This window comes from Portunus trituberculatus, chromosome 50 (assembly GCF_017591435.1).
Source record: "Portunus trituberculatus isolate SZX2019 chromosome 50, ASM1759143v1, whole genome shotgun sequence".
Taxonomy (NCBI): domain Eukaryota; kingdom Metazoa; phylum Arthropoda; class Malacostraca; order Decapoda; family Portunidae; genus Portunus; species Portunus trituberculatus.
This window is the reverse complement of record NC_059304.1, coordinates 21,455,589-21,476,111: the sequence shown is the minus strand read 5'-3', so window position 1 is coordinate 21,476,111 and position 20,523 is coordinate 21,455,589. Positions and strand designations below refer to the sequence as shown.

Below are 20,523 nucleotides of genomic sequence, written 5' to 3'. Positions count from 1 at the left end.
TCACACAGGTAGCCATGAGCAATGACCCGCCACATACCACTCCCCAAACACTGTCAGTGAGCCCTTTTCACCCCGTAAAGGAATACCGGTATTGTCAGTGTCTGGTGCATGGCACACAACGTGCCCTCGTTCATGGCGAGTTGTTCAGCATGGTGTCATTATAAGCAGAGGTCCCGTACACACCATTTACCACCAGACTCTATGCAAGGAGCCCTTATCACCCCTTAAAGGCCCATCACGGCATCATCTGGTGGACGGTAGACACGGCAGACTGTTTAAGGCGACCCCTTGCCTAGTGTGAAGCGCTGCAAGTTGACGACAGCCAGTGAGCTTGAAGCCGCAAAGGAAAATGAGCCCACGTTAACAATGGGATTCCACGACAGGTTGTGATTCCAGTGTCCACGGTAAAGATGTGTTTGTCGAGGATAACGATCCGTTTATCGAGGCTAATGATGCGGAGATGGTGATGGCGAAACGATTCAAACTATGATTACCTACACAGGTACTGGGACGAAACTTTTCACCCCGAAAGGGTCAATCCCAGTCCCGTGGTTATGAGAGCAGTGACGATGCAACCTTGTAATGCCTCACACGGGTCGCCATGACCAATGACGCGCCACACACCACTCCTCAAACACTGTCATGAAGTGAGTCCTTTTTACCTAACCTAACCTAACTTAACCTAACGTAAAGGACCACTGGTACTGTCAGTGCCTGTCACGGCCCTCAACAACTTTAGGCCGAAAGTTCTCAATCGTCTTTTAAATCTTGATTCGAATATAAAATCATCGATGGTAAATGAAAAATAGCTTTGGTCTGAAAGTGTACAAGAGTTAGCTGATTAATGAAACAAGGTGAGGCAGCTTTGCTCCGGAGTATTTAGTGTACTTTGCATGAATGTGAATGTGTACGTGTTTGTAGATAACTTAATAGAAACAGTAGACCAATAGTAGTTGTGTAACTACTAGGGAACTTTTGAAAATTAGTTAAGCTTCTGGATAGAGTGGATGAGTGCACAGGTTTGCTTGTCTTATACATAAACTGCCACCTGTAGACGTAATTTTTTATTCTATGCTCTTAGAAAAAACAACAACTTAGTTTTCTTTATTTCCCTGATCACAATGACGTGTAAATATCAATGTTTCAAATATAAGGAAACACTAGGAGAGGACCCAAACTCCCTTTGAAGTTGCCAGATTCAACAGATATCGTAATATTTCACAGAAAAGATGGTCAACCGCATATCGTATATTTTTGGATATTCTTCTGTCACATAAGGAGATATCAAGATAGGTAAAGTATTTTTAAACATGTATCTACGACAAAAAGCGCTATAATAGTAGAGTTAGGTTATAACTATGCATTGTTTTTGTTTTTTTTACATACCATCTTGCTCTATTCCTGGGACAAAAATTACTTCTTCCTCAATTGATAACTCGAAGTTAGTATGATATTTTCTTTCCTTCTAGGTTAGTAAGTAGACTACAAGACACCATGAACATATGAAGCCCCGTAAATGAGTTTATTTTCATAAATTGGAAATCAAAGTCTAATAATGAGATTGTCTATTGCCAACCAAACCGTTCTGCATAGACGTCTTCAGCGTCATAGAGACCTAATGATGTTAGCTCATGGACAGTGGCCAACCTGACGAGAGAGAGAGAGAGAGAGAGAGAGAGAGAGAGAGAGAGAGAGAGAGAGAGAGAGAGAGAGAGAGAGAGAGAGAGAGAGAGAGAGAGAGAGAGAGAGAGAGAGAGAGAGAGAGAGAGAGAGAGACGAGGCGTTAAAAAAAGAATAAAAAAAGAAAATAATGAGGAAAAGTGTAAAGGAAGGTAAGTAGAGTAAATGAGGGTGAGGTAAGGAAAGAATGAAGGTAAAGAGGAAACAGAGTGAAGGAAGGCGGAGGGAAGCAGTGAGTGACGTAAGCTTCCCTACCGCATAACTGTGAAGCCGTGACATTAGAAGCGAGAAAGTGACTGACTGACAGGTGATGGTGGTGGTGATGATAAATGACACGTGCTTGCAGGTAATCTTACGTACTGCATAGGTGCACGTAAACACACACACACACACACACACACACACACACACACACACACACGCAAACACACAAACACACACACACACACATACTAAACACACACACAAAAGCATATACACGTCTTTACAAACACGTAAACACACTTTTTTCATACTTTTGTGGTTAAGGGAAGGTAACTGTATCTTATTTTCTATTTGTTTGTGTGTGTGTGTGCGTGTGTGTGTGTGTGTGTGTGTGTGTGTGTGTGTGTGTGTGTGTGTGTGTGTGTGTGTGTGTGTGTGTGTGTGTGTGGAGTGACTCATCGTGTTCCCTTAGACTAAATAGAGCGACACACCTCACTCTCATAACACAGCCGGTGACGTAACGCTGGTCAGCCACATACTATTTTTTTCACCCGTCACATCCACCCTCCCCCACCCCCCTCCACCCCTTCCCGACCCCTTCCCCCGTCACCTCCACATCTTCACTCAACCACGTATTCTATTATTACTTTTCTCATTGCATCCACTTTATCCCAACCAGTCCACTATCACATCCACTTCTTCACCCATTTCTGCTTTTTTTACTCGTTACATCCATCTCCCTTCATCCACCACGTTATATTCATACCATCTTCATCCATACACGCACATTTTTCCACCACCATGTTTCATTCCTGTCATCTTCATACACACACACACACACACACACACACACACACACACACACACACACACACACACACACACACACATACACACACACATTTTTCTAATCCGTCTCATCTACTCCCTTCATCCATCTCTCATCTCGTCCCCTCCGTCACATTCATACTATCATCCACCTCTCATTTCATCCATCCATTCATTTGACTCTCACCTCATCCACCACACTTCCTTCAGCTCATCCATCCTTCCCTGCAGTCAGTCTCGCCCTACTCATGCTGTTCTATCCATCAAGACTCATCCACTTCCTCTCATCCAGTTAATTTGAAACTCCACCCACTCTTCCTTCCAGAGACCTACAAGAGCTTAGAAAATTTAAAGGAAAAAAAGGAATGAAGAAGAAAGTAAAACAAACAATGAATGAATGAATGACTAGATGAAAGAAAATCAAGAAAAAAATTCCTTCAGTATATCCTCACCTCCATCCGCACAGCCTACCCAAACTATCCACATCCCTTTAATCCAACACAAGCATACTCTCTCACCCTTCCCCCTTCACTCACGTATCCGGATTCCTGCATGTTTTCATCTTACTCATCCATTAACTCCTTCAGTAAAATGACGCGTTTCTGTATTCATTCTGCTTACTATTTGCTGATTTTATACAGCTTCAGAAACTTATGGTGGGGATTGTAACAGTGAAGACTCTGGCTACTAATCTCCTGACCTCCATAGACACTACTTTCTTGATTTTCTTTCACCTTTAATTCGTTGTTTGTTTCCTTATTTATTCATTTATTCTTTATTTCCTTCAATTTTTCTAAGGCCTATAGCTCTTGTCATTAATCTTCTGACCACCATACACACTTCCTGATGCAAATAAAATCGTCTAATCATATCCAAACCCCATGGGAAAAATGCGTTCCAGTACTGAAGGGGCTAACTTGATATTTCCTTCTGTTCTTGAGCATTCCACCGTTCCCTTCACTCATTTGCGCCTTCCACCAACCCTCCACCTCGACTCTCTATCAGCCCCTCCACTAACCCACCTAGCACCCCTTCCTGTACCTCCCCTGTTGCCCCCTATGCTATACTCCCCACAGCAAGATCCCCAGAGGACGGCCCTGCAGCATGAGTGGAGAGGGAGAGTGGAGACGAGAAGGTGCAGTATAAAAGCTTTGTCTACACCACCACCACTATCAGTCTCCAGTGAGGGGTGAACACGTAAACATCACTCAAGGTACATCACATGGCAGCCTCCGTCACGCCACCTGCAGGAGGAGTCGTGGTGTTATGGATATACAAAAGAGCAGAGGAGGAGTTGGTTACGTAGAGCTTTGAGTTGAAAGAGAAGTCATTTGAGTTATGGGTTGACTCAAGAGGCGGTTTTTAATATTTATGTTTAAGTTTCATCTGAAATGGAGTTAATGAAGTTAGACAAATGGAAAAGGTGACGTCCATGTTAAGTTTGAACGGAATTAACTAGTCAAGGAATTACAGGAAGACAGAAATTCAAATATGGAGGATTGAATTTAAATTCTAAATCTAAAATGAACGAGTTAAGGAGTCTCCAGACGAAGAGAGCGGCGATATTCACATTAAAATTGAAGAGAATAAATCAGTCAAGAAGCAACTAACAGACTTACAGGCACCAACGTTACCTAACATCACCTAACCTAACCTGAACTAACCTGACACCACGCTAAACTCAAACTAAGAGTCGCCATTTACAGACAAGCGGCAGCGAAATTCATGTTAAATTTCAACGAAATTAGCTAAAGAATTACTAAGAGATTTGAATACTAACCTAACCTTGCCTTACCTGCCATCGCGTTAGACTCAAGCTAAAAAAGTCACTAAAACTCAGAGGCAGATACAGATCACTATATTACATCAGAGAAGCGTGACTGCCTGATGGATTTAACGCACTGCACCAGCGGGGTCAAGCGGTGCCCGAAATCAACGAAAGACTAACAGACAGAGATGAAAGAAAGTGACGTTCACAAAATATCACGTTAGCAATGACGGAATCTCGCACATTTTTCACTCGTTTTCTCTTCCCTCAGATGATGCAGCTCAGCGGACGCGTGGTGGCGGTGGTGCTGCTGGCGGTGGCACTTGTACAAGCTGAGCCTTCCTTCAGGAGACGACAGCGCTGCTACCCGATAACCAAATACGTCACGCAGTACCAGACGCAGTACAGCGAGGTAAGACGCTCCCTCCTTCACTGCTGCCGGAGCCCATACGCAATGAATTGAAAGAACCTGGCTTGATGAGAAGATTCGTATACTGAAGGAAATGAGAGGCTGCAATCTAAGAACATTTCAATCGCACCTAGATTACTTCTGTTCTGATGAGAAGAGAAGCTCCTGATTTGTGTTAACCATTTTTAGCCGATGTACACACAGACGCTTTTGTTGCAGAGACTGTTTATGTCTAACATATTACTAATCTTGAAAGCATCAGGCAAAGTGGCACCACTCCTACACACTCACACTGTTCCTTCAACCGCACGGTACACACGACACACACATTCTCTCACGCCGATAAAAATAGTCACACGTAGAGCACAACTTTCCATCTCACTGTCGTAGAAATCAATGTGGTGTTTCGATACTAGATAACATAAGAGGCTGTTATATCAAGTTTTGTAAGCTTTTATAATTGCTTCTAACTTTGCCAGCTTCACTAAACATTACTTCTTTTCTTCGTACTAATGCTTGGGTTAGCTTTTCAAAGGCGGGATGGGGAAATATACTGGTAAATGAACATGAACACAAACCACTAGTGTGTCCTTATTGTTGCACAGAGAACTAACAACAGGTTCACTAATTACCTGTGTCTCCTTGTCTTTCACAGGTACCGGTTTACCACACACAGTACGAGACCAGGGTCGTGCCCACCACACTCTACCAGACCCAGTACCAGACCCAGTACCAAACCCAGTACGAAACCCAATATGTCCCGCAGTACGTCACCCAGACCCAGTACCAGACCCAAGTCCAGTACGTCACCAAGTACCAGACCCAGTACCAGACCCAGTACGTGCCTCGCTACGTCACCTCCACCCAGTACGTGCCGCATTACGTCACCGAAACCCAGTACCAGACCCAGTACGTGACACAGACCCAGTACCAGACGGTGTATTCGACCGAGTACCGCCCCCAGTACGTCACCACCACCCAGGTACAGTACCAGACCCAGTACCAAACCCAGTACCAGACCCAGTACCAGACCGTCACACAGACCCAGCAGTCCTACGTGACGGTGTGTCCCAAGCCCTCCTACGGCAGCGGCTACTAGGAGCGCTTCATCCTCACTCACATCCTTCGATATCCTTCAAAAGCTTCCAATGATTCTTCAAGCCATTCCTCAAAGGCACTGCAGTCATCCTTCAAGAGCTTTGAGTTATCCTTCAAGGCATTCTTCATCCTTCAGGGACTTAAGAGTTATTCTTCAAATGATTCAAGATCCTTCGAGCACTTATGTCATTCCTTCAGCACCTCCAGTCATCCACGCACCCCACGAAGGATAACAAACACCAGCAAGTCCTTCTCAAGCTTTCTAATTACACTGCATCCCATCAGCTCTTTCACACTCCACATTATAAACACACTCCTCCACTTCACCTCTACTCTCCCTCACCACCTCCACAACACCTCCACAACACCACAGCACCCACCAATCGCACCCACAACCTCACTTTCTATTCCCATCCTCCGTGCGTTGCTGTTTGATCGCAGAAATAATAATAATGAGGAAATCCAAGTTATTAAGCGTATGGATGGATGCGTGTGTGTGTCATTCCTTCAGCACGTCCAGTCATCCACGCATCTCACGAAGGATAAACACAAGCATGGCCTTCTTAAGCTCTCCAATTACACTGCACTCCTCTACACCTATCATTAGTGGAAGCAAACTACTAATAGGATCCTCTTTCAAGTCACACTCAACATGAATATCAATCACTGGGCTGGAAAAGAAGGAAATGAGGGAAAAAGATGTGATGAAAGTAGTTGTTATGCGCATGTTAAAGAAAATACTTGTTACGTGCAATGTCTGTCTCGCGGTGAGCTAGTCTGTACTTCTTAGTGGTGAATAAACGATACAAACCAAGCCAGGTGTTTGAGTTTAATTGGTAGTAAAAAGCAGCAGGTATTTCTTACATGCTACACAAAATTCTCAGTCTAATGTGTGTATAGTAATTGTAAGTCTATGTCAGTACGTATCACTTTGTCTACATATCTATCTACATCTCTCTGTCTATCTAGGTATCCATCTTTGTAGCAGTCAGTCTGTCAAGCATTTTACCAGTCAGAAACGCTTCACTCTCTCATCACGACTATGTTCAAAAGCCACAGAGATCATTAGCCAGGTTGCCATGAGTATTTCTTCCATCACTAGTATGGAAATATTACTAATCTGTAAATTTAACTATGAAATCACTCCTAGAAACACGTGTCACTTCCCATACAGCCTTTGGAATGTATTGGAGGTGAGGAGACAAATGTACTTCATAGGAGCACACACACACACACACACACACACACACACACACACACACACACACACATGTCTTGCTCACACCAGAGGGCAACACGTTCGAGACAAAAGTGAGAAAGTGAGACGTATGTGTGTGTGTGTGTAATTCACTGTTTGATCTGCTGCAGTCTCTGACGAGACAGCCATACGTTACCCTACGGAACGAGCTCAGAGCTCATTATTTCCGATCTTCGGATAGGCCTGAGACCAGGCACACACCACACACCGGGACAACAAGGTCACAATTCCTCGATTTACATTCCGTACCTACTCACTGCTAGGTGAACAGGGGCTACACGTGAAAGGAGACACACCCAAATATCTCCACCCGGCCGGGGAATCGAACCCCGGTCCTCTGGCTTGTGAAGCCAGCGCTCTAACCACTGAGCTACCGGGCCATGTGTGTGTGTGTGTGTGTGTTTGTGTGTGTGAGAGAGAGAGAGAGAGAGAGAGAGAGAGAGAGAGAGAGAGAGAGAGAGAGAGAGAGAGAGAGAGAGAGAGAGAGAGAGAGAGAGAGAACAATTATATAAGACGATAGATTCTTCCCAAAATAAATAAATGTGCAATGTTTCTTCTTTACAGTTTTCATTTCTGTATTCCCTGGCGTCAGTAAAGCTTCCTCTTCAACCTCCACCTTCAGGAAGAAATGCAAAAGTAAAAAAGTCAATATACAAACCAGTCCCTACAATATTTTGATACGGAATTAATAGCAACCGTTGTAGTAATAGTAGTAGTAGTAGCAGTAGCAGTAGCAGTAGTAGTAGTAGTAGTAGTAGTAGTAGTAGTAGTAGTAGTAGTAGTAGTAGTAGTAGTAGTAGTAGTAGTAGTAGTAGTAGTAGTAGTAGTAGTAGTAGTAGTAGTAGTAGTAGTAGTAGTAGTAGTAGTAGTAGTAGTAGTAGTAGTAGTAGTAGTAGTAGTAGTACTAACAGTCAAAATTTTGTATAATCATAATGATAGTATTAGTAGTAATAATAATAATAATAATAATAATAATAATAATAATAATAATAATAATAATAATAATAATAATAATAATAATAATAATAATAATAATAATAATAATAATAATAATAATAGTTAATAGTAAAAACAATAATAATAATGATAACAATAGCAATAATAATAATAATAACAATAAATGATAATAATAATAATAATAATAATAATAATAATAATAATAATAATAATAATAATAATAATAATAATAATAAAAAAATAATGATGATGATGATGATAATAATAATAATAATAATGATAATAATAATAATGACAATAATAATAATAATAATAATAATAATAATAATAATAATGATAATGATAATAATAATAATAATAATAATAATAATAATAATGATAATGGTAATAAAAAGAACAAAATTAATAATAATAATAATAATAATAATAATAATAATAATAATAATAATAATAATAATAATAATTTTAATAATAATGATAATAATAATAAAGATAATAATAATAATAACAATAATGATGATGATGATAATAATAATAGTAATATTACCAATAATAATAATGATAATGATAATAATAATAATAATAATAATAATAATAATAATAATAATAATAATAATAATAACAATAATAACAACAATAACAATAATAGTAATAATGATAACAATAATAATAACAATAATAATAATAATAATAATAATAATAATAATAATAATAATAATAATAATAATAATAATAATAATAATAATAATAATAATAATAATAATAATAATAATAATAATAATAATAATAATAATAATAATAATAATAATAATAATAATAATAATAATAATAATAATAATAATAATAATAATAATAATGAAATAATAGTAGTATAAGTAATAGTAGTAGTGTAAGTAGTAGTAGTAGTAATAACAAGAACAACAAATAATTTCACACAAAACAAACCAACAAAACAAGAAACAAAGCCAAACAAACCAAACAAAAGAATTCAAACACACACACATACACACACACACACACACACACACACACACACACACACACACACACACACACACACACACAAATAGTAAAGTTATTTTGCCTGAGTGAATGCCTATGTATGTGATTGTACGCATGCCAGTATGAAAGTAGGGAAAACACACACACACACACACACACACACACACACACACACACACACACACAACACAACACAACAATAAACAATTAAATCACAAAGACAAAGAGACGACAAAATAAAGAAAAGAAAGCAAAGAACATCCAGTACGAGCGACGAGACACACAAGACACGACATACAGCTCAGGGGAACACCACACACCTTAGTCTTACCTGCTCCGACACCAATTACCCAACCAGTACTACGCTCACGTCCCATACCTTTCTCCCTTCAAGTAACAAAACACTCGTAGCAATTTATAAAGAGTAGAGAAGGAAGAGTCATTGAGATTAGTGATGTAACTCTCCTTTCTTTCACATTTGCTCGTTCCTTTCGTTGTCTCTGTGGCGTAGTGGTGGTGGCAGCTGTGGCAGGTGTTGTCTTTATAGTCACTCTCTAGTTTGCTTGATGGTGATTGTCTTGTGTCATGTGTTGGATAGGTGGGTGGCTGGGTGGCTGGCTGGCTGGTGTCGTCCATGGGTTTACTGTTGATGTTATCGTTTGTTTGGGTTTTGTGGTTGTTGTTTGATATCTGTGTGTGTTTGTTGGACGGTATGATAAATAAAAGTTGGTTGTTTCTAGCTATTCTTGTTCTGTATCTGTGTTTTTTTTTCATGGTTTTTTTTCTCCTTTCGTGTCTAATCTATTTTCTTTCTATTATTCCATTTTCTTGTTCATTCCAGCTTCTTCTTTATTTTCTCCTTTTCTTCTTCTTCTTCTTCTTCTTCTTCTTCTTCTTCTTCTTCTTCTTCTTCTTCTTCTTCTAGTTCTTCTTCTTCTTCTTTTTCTTCTTCTGTTGTTTTTATCCTTTACAACTCCACAAAAATACATCACATCTTCCGAAGTTATTCCTCTCCCTTCCATCTTCCGTCGTTCCATTCCTTGCTATTCTATTTTACATTTTTGTACGTATTTCCCAATCCCACTCTGTCTTCTCGCTGTCCCTTTACCAAGCAGCCTTCAGGTTCTTTTAACAAGGAAAAGAAAATAAGCATTGTGATTCAGAAAAGCTTGCTAAATTTGATATCCTGTCCTCCTAACCATAACATAATACACGTAAATTCGGCCGAGTTTAAGATGTATTAGATTAAACTCTTTGTAAATCAAGGAGGGTACATAGCACTAGATTAAAAGGATACTCATACAGAAAAATAAAAGTACAATTAAAATCACACAACTAGCAAGAGAAGGTAACGGTTATGTGTTAACTTGACATTAACATCTCCAGTTTTTATACACGTTTTACTTAGAAGCTACTATAGTAAGTAATGGTATTTACTTCATGGCTATCTCTGCCCAGGTTCACCAATGCATCACTTTGATATTGGATTTGATTTTGATTTGAGTTTTCTTACATTTTCTTACATTACTTACTTTTTTTTTCTTGAGTAAGAGAAGATTCTGACATTAGGCAACAAAAAGGCTATAAAGAAAATAACCCTTGAGATCAAAGGCCGCAGAAAGTGCGGTCGAAAATAATGTCCTAATTTCAGAATTACCTTGAAAACCTCCTAAAACCTCCTTGAAATAGTTAAGTCGGAAGCTGGAGGAAATACAGAAGCAGGCAGGGTAATCCAAAAGTTGACGGTAAGTGTCTTGAAACTTCTCTTTTGAAAAAGCTTAAATCAAAGACAAAACTACGAGTACACACACGCAGGCAGAAGGAAAGGCAGAATTGACTGTTTGGCTCTCACTGCAGAGAAGCGCGCTGCAGATTTCGGGAGTGTCGCGGGCCAGCTGACGTAATGCTCTTTGAGGTGTAAAAGTCACAGCTGTTTTGAAACCTGGGGATGATGTATGGGAGTTCCCTGGGTCTGCGGTGAGAAGTGAAGGGGAGAGAAGGGAGATGCTGCCCTATATAAGCCGCATCCAAACTTCCATCCACAGTCCCGATCAGGAGATTCAAAAGTAAACAACACCTCGAGGTAAGACTTATTAAGGTGTTCTGGCTACGTGAGACCAGCAAAGAGAAGGGTAGTGGCTGGCTGGGGGAATGGACCGATGGACTGGGAGACTAACTTGCAGGGTGACAGGATGAAGAGTGGAGTGAAAGAGAGGGTGACAGAATGGATGGGAAATGTGGGACTAACTAATAACTAAGGGGATAGTGACAGGACGATACGTGAAGGAATGAATGAAAGATGCATTGACAGAAAAACAGAATGAATTGGAGAAGTGAGACATGGGGATGGGGCAGCACGCTAACAGTATGACAAGAGTGAACGAGAGAATGACAAGCTGAAGAGGTAACGGGATGGCAGAGCTAGGAAATGATGGGCTGAAGAGTGAAAACAGTAATGAAACTAACAGTGACGAAACAACAGAGAGGTATTGACTAGTTAGCAGTGACAAACTAATAGAATGCAGAGTACAATATATGGAAAGATAAATTGACAAACTGACAGGGTAAAGAGACGACGAGGCGACAAATAGACATATGGACAAGGATATAGATTGACACAGTGACAGAGAGACGAAATGACGGAATGGTGGAGAGACAAACAAGCTAAATGACGGAGAAAGAAAGGGACGAAGTGACGGGGAAAATACTCATAATCACAGCACATGGTTGAGTCCCGTTAAGATCCACGTGAACAGTGATGAGGGTGATGCACGGCTACACTGCAATCACTGAATCACAACCCACACTCCTCTCCCCCCTCAGATGGCGTTCTTCAACCTTCGCGTGGTGGCGGTGCTGCTGGCGGTGGCGGTGGTGACAGTGGAGCCAAGTCTGCGCAGGCGTCAACGGTGCCACCCGCAGGTCAAGTACATCACGCAGATCGAGACGAAGTACCAGGAGGTGAGATCAACTACACTATTCAATGAAAAAATGATATACCCAATGAGAAATTAACTTAAAATAGTGAACTAGACAATATGAAAAGAACCAAACAATAAAAAAATTAATGTTGATAAAGAAATGTAGTCGGAAAAAAACACGAACTAGTCAATAAAGTAAAGAATGTCGATCAGTTATGAGATATAGAATTCATCAGTTAAATATCATTCCCAATAAGAAAAAGAAACAACATATCCAACTGTCAGCCATGTCCATAAATCCGTGTAGTCTTTCAAATGTCACTACTAATTAGGCCGAATAAATGCACCGCTTATTCCACTCATCCACCACTCTACTTGACATCTAATTTCTCCTTGTCTCGTTTCAACCTCTTCAGCACCATGACACGTTTTCATATCTATTTTGTTTACTATTTGGTGATCTTAAACAGCTTCACAAACTTATGTGGGGTTTAAATAGTGAAGACTCCGGCCATTAATCTCCTGACCTCTATAGACCCTTCCTAATGTAAATAAAATCGTCTAATCATACACAAAACTAAAGCTAGAAATGCATCCCAGTATTAAAGGAGTTAAAACCAATTTGAACAGCTAAAGCTCCCTATTGACTTGGCACAAACAGTCTGACTACCGCCTTTATTCCAGTCACCCACCACTGTTTCACCTCAATCTATCACTATCTTTTTAAATCCAGCTTCAAATAGTTAACGCTCTTGTTGACTCGCCACCAACACCGTGACTACTGCTGCGTGTACTCAAGACACGCTATGAAAAACCATTCCTTGCCATATCCTTTACCCATCTTAATCAAATAATTCAAGCTCCGTATTGACCCGCACCGATAACATGATTTTTGCCTTCACTACAATCGCTCTATTCTGATAACTGAATTCTTCCTATCTTTTCCCTGAGGTCCGTATTCAGAAACGCTTTGGTCTCTCACCACAACTATTTTTCAAGGCCACTGAGATGATTAGCGGGGTTTTCAAAAGTGTTTCTCTAGTTAATAATGTAGAAATCTTGTTAGTCTGCCTGTAAAAACGTAGCAATACCTTAAAATATTCGTGTAAATTTAAATAAGGCCTTTTGAAATAGTAGAGGTGAAGAGCAGAAGTGTTTGAGAATACTAGCCTTAAACCAAACTTAAAAAACGCCTCGGTAGAACAGAAATAATAGCAGTGTTCTCACTTTCACCCCTTGCGACGCTCCCCCATAAACAGACACGCAATACACAGACATGGAATTATAGGTTAGGAGAGAGGAACTGAGGAGTTACGGCCTCATGCATCTGTACACATTAATTCCATGCCATATCTTGACCAAAAGTTTCCCACATGCAACCCGTCACCGTCACACTCTTGGCTTTGAAAGAAATGACAGTGATGATCAGATGTAGGGAAATCCATCCAGACCCACACAGGCACTGCAGGCAACGCAGCCCAAAGACAACACACTCACTACTTGGAACTGCAGAGAACAGAACAAAGACAACAATATCCTCAGAAAATAGGGTTCAAACATGATAAAAGTCAGATTTTTAAAAAGAGATAAGAAGGAATTGGTTCTCACAGTTACAGATTAATTGAATAGAATCGGTAATTATATTGTCAATAGGGAGGTTTTGATTATTACATGAATTTATGGGTGAATGTAATGAGTGAAATTACTTTTAGATGAGGTGGGTGTGGCGCAGAGATGACGGTTTTCTGCAGCTCCTCTCGTTTACTTTTTCTTTTTTTTTTATGTAAGATGAACTGGTCAAGGACAACAAAAAAATGTGATGAAAAAAAGGTGCCAGTCCCTTAAAAGTGAAAAAGAAAGGGGACTCCTTGGCTGGTATAGGAGTCAACATATATATTTTGTTTTTTTTCCAATTCTAAATCTTGAGTGAAGAATGCATGTGTAGCGAGGTGCATGTAGTTTTGTGTGAAGGAAGAGGGTTGTCTTTAAAGGCCAGGCTGTGACTAACCCCTTATGTTGCTAGACACAAAAGGAGATGTTCAGTGAGGTCACAGCAGGCTTTAATGATAAGTTCACAGCCCCTCCTGAACCAGTGCTATTAAACCTCACTGGGAGTAATTATCGTTTCGGCAGATGTCTACTGCCTCTTACTTATGTTCTTATGTTTTACTCCGTCCTTACACGGCAAACCTTTACCTATGAACACATAATAACTAAATAGCTGCCTAAAAGTACAGAAAAGTCATTAGAATATTCAGATGAGCGTTAATACTTTGACTTTTAGATAACACGTGCAATAAGACCTGCTGACACATCACGTATCGTCACACTCACGCTGCATCCTTCCTTCACTCAGCGACTCACAATGACCAGCCAAGGGTGAATGTAACGCCGCTGGAGATTCATTTACTGCTACTCTTTAACTGTCACCATTACGAGTACAGTGATAACATTTACACTGTTTTCTTTAGGGACTGGCATCTAAACCGTTTTTCTTCTCCTCTTCCTCTTTTTCTTCCTCTTCCATCTCCTGCTCCTCCTCCTCCTCCTCCTCCTCCTCCTCCTCCTCCTCCTCCTCCTCCTCCTCCTCCTACTTCTCCTTCTAGTGCTAAGCCAGAAATGCTCTTCCTCCTCCTACTCCTACTCCTGCTACTTCTTCTTCTTCTTCTTCTAGTACTAGGCCAGAAACGCTCCTCCTTCTCCTCCTCCAACAACAACAACAACAACATTTAACAGGGAGGTTTCAATACATTTTTCCATTCATTTAGCTACCTCTCTTGACCCTGTTCGGGAACCGGCACCTCAGTGGACCATTCTTTTTTACAATATTTTGTGTTGCTCCTGGACAGTTCCTTCACACATACCAACATAAAAAAAACATCAACAACAACAGGAAAGTAGATCAATAATGACCTTTCTCTCCCTCTCCCGTCAAAAGGTACCGGTGGAAAAGGTGGTGTACCAGACAAGGGTCGTGCCCACCACCGTCTACCGCACCCAGGTGAAGACACAGGTGGAGGAGAAGTACGTCACTGTCACCAAGACCCAGCAGACCTACAGAACGGTGTGCCCCAAGCCTTCCTATGGCGGGTACGGCGGCCGCTAGACACTCACTCTCCTGCATCTGCCACATGAGGGACCACCACCACCACCACCACCACCACCACTACCACTACCACCACCACCACCACCACCACCACCACCACCCTTAATGCAGGTGTTGGTACAGTCAGGGTTAGAAATTCAGTAGTCAATCTGTTGCACTCAATTCTACTGTTTTTTTTTTTTTTTAAGTTTTTTTTTTTCAGTCTTAATCCATTCATTACTATCATCACTTCCTGAACCCTTTAACTCCACCAATATAGATAAGCTTAAAGTCATAATCGTGGTTGGTAGATGAGTAACAAGAGATAATTATGAAACATACCTATCTAGTTATATTCACCTATTATCTCCACTCACTAACTTATCTAATCCTTTCAAGGCTCCCTAATGACTCACCCTTAACACCCTGATTATTGAGTCCATTCCTGTTATCTACCACGCCATTTGAGAAACAGTATATCCCCATCTTTTTTCATATAAAAACTGAATTAAATACAACCCTCCCATGGTATTAAAGGCATAAAGGAAGCGATGACGTGTTGCCGAATGGATGAAGTCTGATCTGATACGAGTTTATCACTGGTAACACTACTAAAGGATCATATCTTTGTGACTGAGAGGAAACATTGATAACAGTGGAGGTGTAATGAGGCACGATACTCTCCTGATCGTGACTGCACCAATGCCTCGGTCTTGCATGCCACCCCTTCACTAGTCTACTGCACTCGTGTTTCGTGCCCAGCTGTGTGGTTGGTGATTCTGTTCAGTTGTAATGAAGCGATGGCAATAGTAATAAAACAACGATATTACTGGTGTGTGTGTGTGTGTGTGTGTGTGTGTGTGTGTGTGTGTGTGTGTGTGTGTGTGTGTTGAATGTCTTTGTTTTTATGTTAAAGTGCATCTGTTGTAATAGTGTTTAGTTCCTTTAAAGTTTATTGATCCTGTTCATGACAAGTGTTATAGAATGTTTTGTTTCATTATAAATGTATGGTAAAAAATAAAATTTCGAGTATCATAAACTGTTCTGTTCAATAAATGATAAAAAAAAAATTATAAGTATAAATTTGTCCAGCTTATCAACACAGTACTTCAAATGATAACAACTTACAAGTTTTAAGCCACATGAAAATATTTAACACGATGAGTCACACCATAAATACAAATGTATATAAATTATTTGCTGCTTTACATTGATAATCTACATCATTACAAGAAAAAAAGATATAACAAACTAATACTGAAAACTAATGAGAAAGTTAGTGACGCCAAAAAGAAAATAAGAAAAGAAATAAGAGAAGAAACAAATGAATAAGAAGCAAGTATACTAAGCAAATGAATGATGAAACAAATAAATACATTTATACATAAATAAAGTCCAATAAATAAAGAACTGTCACCACTTAATGCTTCCCAACACACAACACACCTTACACAAACTCCTCATAAACACAAAACCTGCTCAGCTCAGCACCGCCACACGCCACACTACCACACCGCCACGCCCTCACCGCGCCCCTTCCTCTGCTACAGGAAACACGCCATGGAGAAAGACCCACCGCCAGTACCTGTCATCTTACCTGACCGCGGTTTTCCCCTCAATCATGTCTCCATTTTAAACACCGCTATGACTTCCCGACGGTGCACGGGAGAGTCTAGCATCCCCACACACACACGCACCGTTTCTCGTCTGATCTGAGAGGTTAATCAACAATGGGTCCGGTCAGAGTTTGGATGGGTGACAGCCCTGTGCCGTCCCACCAAGCACGTATAGAATTACAAACGATTTTACAAGAAAAACTAAAACACCAACAGATCTTTATGTTCTACTGAGGCTGTTTGTTCACACACACACACACACACACACACACACACACACACACAGGGACAAAGGATGCTCGTAAAGGTGAATTGTGTCAGAAAAGTGGTTTGTTCGTTCGTCCGTTGAGTCAGACACGCGTGGAGGGAGCCAGGGCGGGGGAGGGAAACCCATACATAAGTGGCGGGTGGTCACTGAAGGAAAGAAAACAAGGGAAGTACTTACTTACCTACAGGATGTACGGTAGTGTGGTAAGTGTGTGTGGAGGAGGTGGGCGGGAGGGGTAGGGGACGCAAAGGGTTGACGTGTAGACAGTGCAGCATTAACAAGAGGTGACTAGTTTCTTCCTTGTTGAAATTAGAGTACTTCATCATCTGCTTTATTTTTTTTTTTATTATTTCTTATGTTTGTTTTGTGTTTTGTATTGTTTTGTTCTGTGTTTTGTGTTGTTGATCCATTTTTTTTTATATCTTATTATGTTTTGTATTTGTCTTTTTTTTCCTAGTGACCTTTTCAGTAGGACCTTTTTTTCATAGTGGGTCTTTTAAGTGGACTTTTTCTTCGTAGTGGGCCTTTTTATGTGGACTTTTTCTTCGTAGTGAGTCTTTTTAAGTGGACTTTTTCTTCGTAGTGAGTCTTTTCTTAGCGGACTTTTTCTTCAGTGTCTTTTTTGATGGACTTTTTTCATAGTGGCCCTTTTTGTGTACTTTTTCGTAGTGAAACTTTTTAATGGATTTTCTTCGTAGTGGACCTTTATTTAGTGGATATTTTTTCTTAGTGGGCCTTTATTAATGGACTTTTTTTTCGTAAAAAGCTTTTTTCGTTTTTACATAGCCCCCTAGCCAACTTCCCCCCCTTACATAAAAAAAGAACTAATGCAATGATTACTAAACTACACTACACTACGAAATATAACTATACTGCACTATTTTGTGAGGGTACAGTACCTCATTCCTTATCACGCTTTCTCTTTTCATTAATCGTCTTTCAAATAACTTCAATTTCTTTCTCAATCTTCTAAATATAATAATGCCCAACTTTTCCACACCAAATCCCATTACTTCGTTAAGTCACAAGCTTTCATGCGCTGGTAGAAATGATTCACAAAAACAAAGTCATTAATATTGCGTACGCGGTTGCAGATTCCAGTCTCTTTGACGCCTCCTTCGTAGTATTTGAAAGTAAAGCTCGTGATGGTTCTAAAGTACGTGAGAAATTCACCCAAACCAGCACACACACACTAAATGACAGCATATACTCAGCAACTGTTAAATTACGAAGAGAAAATAATATCACAACAACAACAACAGCAACAACAACAACAACAACAACAACAACAACAACAACAACAACAACAACAACAACAACAACAACAATAATCAAATCACTGCATCTTACTCACCCCTGACTGTCGCCTCTTCACCCTGCTGTCACTCAGTCATTGCTGCGTAGCCTGCGTGATGACTGCGGCTGTTTTTCGCGTGGTATTCATCGTGGCTTCTTCCTTCGCTGGTGGCGGTGCTTGCGTGCGGTGCTTGCGGATACGGTCACAGACATAATATTTTCTAAACCTCTTCAACGACGCACTTCTATCTTCAAAAAAGCTCTACAGTAGTTCAAGTGACACGGATTTTTATCTATTTATTTTAAGATTCTGATGAGATTAAAAAGATTTCTACGTTACTAACAGGAGAAACACTCTTGAGGAAACGTTTAGTTATCTCTGTGGCCTTGGAAAATAGTCGTGGCGTGGGAGCAAAGCCTTTCAGAATACGGCTACACACAACGCCATATTTCAAGATCCACCTTCTTTGTGTGTTTCAACCCATCTCTAAGAAATTCCTCGCGTTCCGTCACCCTCGCCGCCACACCACGAAGATTCTTGTCCACGTTCAATAGGTCGTGCGTTCAAACATTACAGTCTTGCCACGACCAATTTACACAAGCCGTAGTTGATGTCAAAGCGATTTTCAATATTTTTTTTCATGATTCCTCTTATAGTTTAACAAGGCTTCTGTATCATAAATAGCAAAAACATCCATGTGAACTCGATTTATGATTTTTGTCGCCATTTGTATTTGTCTTCACGAGAGGGAAAGCTGTTTCAGAATGTAGAATTACTAACACGCATGCACATTCAGAAAATTCTTGAGTGTACCCTGGAAACCAAGTCATCTGTACCATTAAGAACAAGAGCAGGACCAGCGAGGACACTCATATCTTATTTTTCTCTCTGGTCTCCTTCACTTCGCCCTCAACTAGCCAGCACGTGCCCACCGCCTCACATCTCTCCACTGACTGTCCACCTCGCCAATACTCAGAAGTAATCACAATATATTTGAACACTTACACGATACACACAGTCAGGTCCACCACTTGTCACGACGTAAACACAACTGACCCGCCCTACCCTGTCCTGCCCCGCCAAGGATGCCAACGCCTCCAAGAAAGCTTTATAATGATGGAAGATGTGATGAAGTTGTGGCTTTATACATCTTTGTTTCTTGATTGTTCATTCACGTGTGTGTGTGTGTGTGTGTGTGTGTGTGTGTGTGTGTGTGTGTGTGTGTGTGTGTGTTTCTCTTCTCAAACATGTCTGTCAACACTTCCTCACATAAATGTCAACTGTAATGTTATGGTTGTAATAAATATGTAGTTGTATGATTGTCCATTTCTTCAATATACTGATTAATGTCTTCCTTTGATATTTTCTTTTTTGTCTTTCCTCTTCTAAGTAAGTATGTTTATTTCTTGGATGAAACAAAGGTAGTACGTAACAACATTTGCTCATAGAAGTGCCAGCCGCTTGTTATGTCTTTAATTGACGTATGATAGGAATGTGATTACTTGTTGCTTTATTTGTGCTACGGAGTATTTTTCTCTTTATCATTCTCTTTTCTTTATATTACAGATGTCTTTGGTTATTACTTCTCTAACATCCAATCAGCTGTTGTTAGGACTGGCTGTCTTATGTAATGCCAATCATATTAATTTCTACGAACACAATATGAGTAAGCACAGTTTCTTTTAAGCTGCCAACGTGCAGGAGAGACCAATGGAGTCACAGGATACATAGCACAGTGACAAGTTAAACACATCATTAAGCAGCACAGGACGAACTTGCACCTACACGTAAACTTGCCAATATCAAGATCGTTAGCTTTCTGTAGGGTCTGGGGAGCTGTGAGGAAGAATGTGACATGTTAGTGAAGTGAGAAGACGGGCGCTCTGAAGTGAGTAGTAGATGATAGGCGTCGCGAGCTGATTTTAGGTACAGGAGCATGAGATGGGTGCCTTTGTGGCTTTTATTCACTGCTCTTCCTCCCGAACAAGTCGAGATGCGCCGAGTGTGCAGTACTGCTGTGGGTGTGTCTGCCAAGTGAGGCGATGGAACGCGAGAAATGCTTGCCTTAGTGGAGTGAAGTGGACATTCTTTGACTGCTTTGTACGTAGACCTTATTAAGAAGCGAGGTGGGT

General features: G+C 40.4%; 1 protein-coding gene across 1 annotated transcript; it reads left to right on the top strand.

Moving 5' to 3' along the window:
* Window positions 1–3,894: 3,894 nt before the first annotated feature.
* On the top strand, window positions 3,895–15,479 carry LOC123499908. Its single transcript, XM_045248440.1, has 7 exons — window positions 3,895–3,925; window positions 4,752–4,892; window positions 5,545–5,986; window positions 6,032–6,406; window positions 11,250–11,287; window positions 12,028–12,165; window positions 15,064–15,479. Exons 2-7 carry the CDS (start codon window positions 4,752–4,754, stop codon window positions 15,229–15,231), a joined length of 1,302 nt encoding a protein of 433 aa, XP_045104375.1. The 5' UTR covers window positions 3,895–3,925; the 3' UTR covers window positions 15,232–15,479.
* The last annotated feature ends 5,044 nt before the right edge of the window (window positions 15,480–20,523 follow it).

Coding starts and splice junctions, on each gene's coding strand:
- LOC123499908 (XM_045248440.1), top strand. CDS start 4,752: ATGATGCAGCTCAGCGGACGCGTGGTGGCGGTGGTGCTGCTGGCGGTG. Junction 11,288..12,027: donor AAAGTAAACAACACCTCGAG/GTAAGACTTATT, acceptor CTCCCCCCTCAG/ATGGCGTTCTTCAACCTTCG. Junction 12,166..15,063: donor TCGAGACGAAGTACCAGGAG/GTGAGATCAACT, acceptor TCCCGTCAAAAG/GTACCGGTGGAAAAGGTGGT.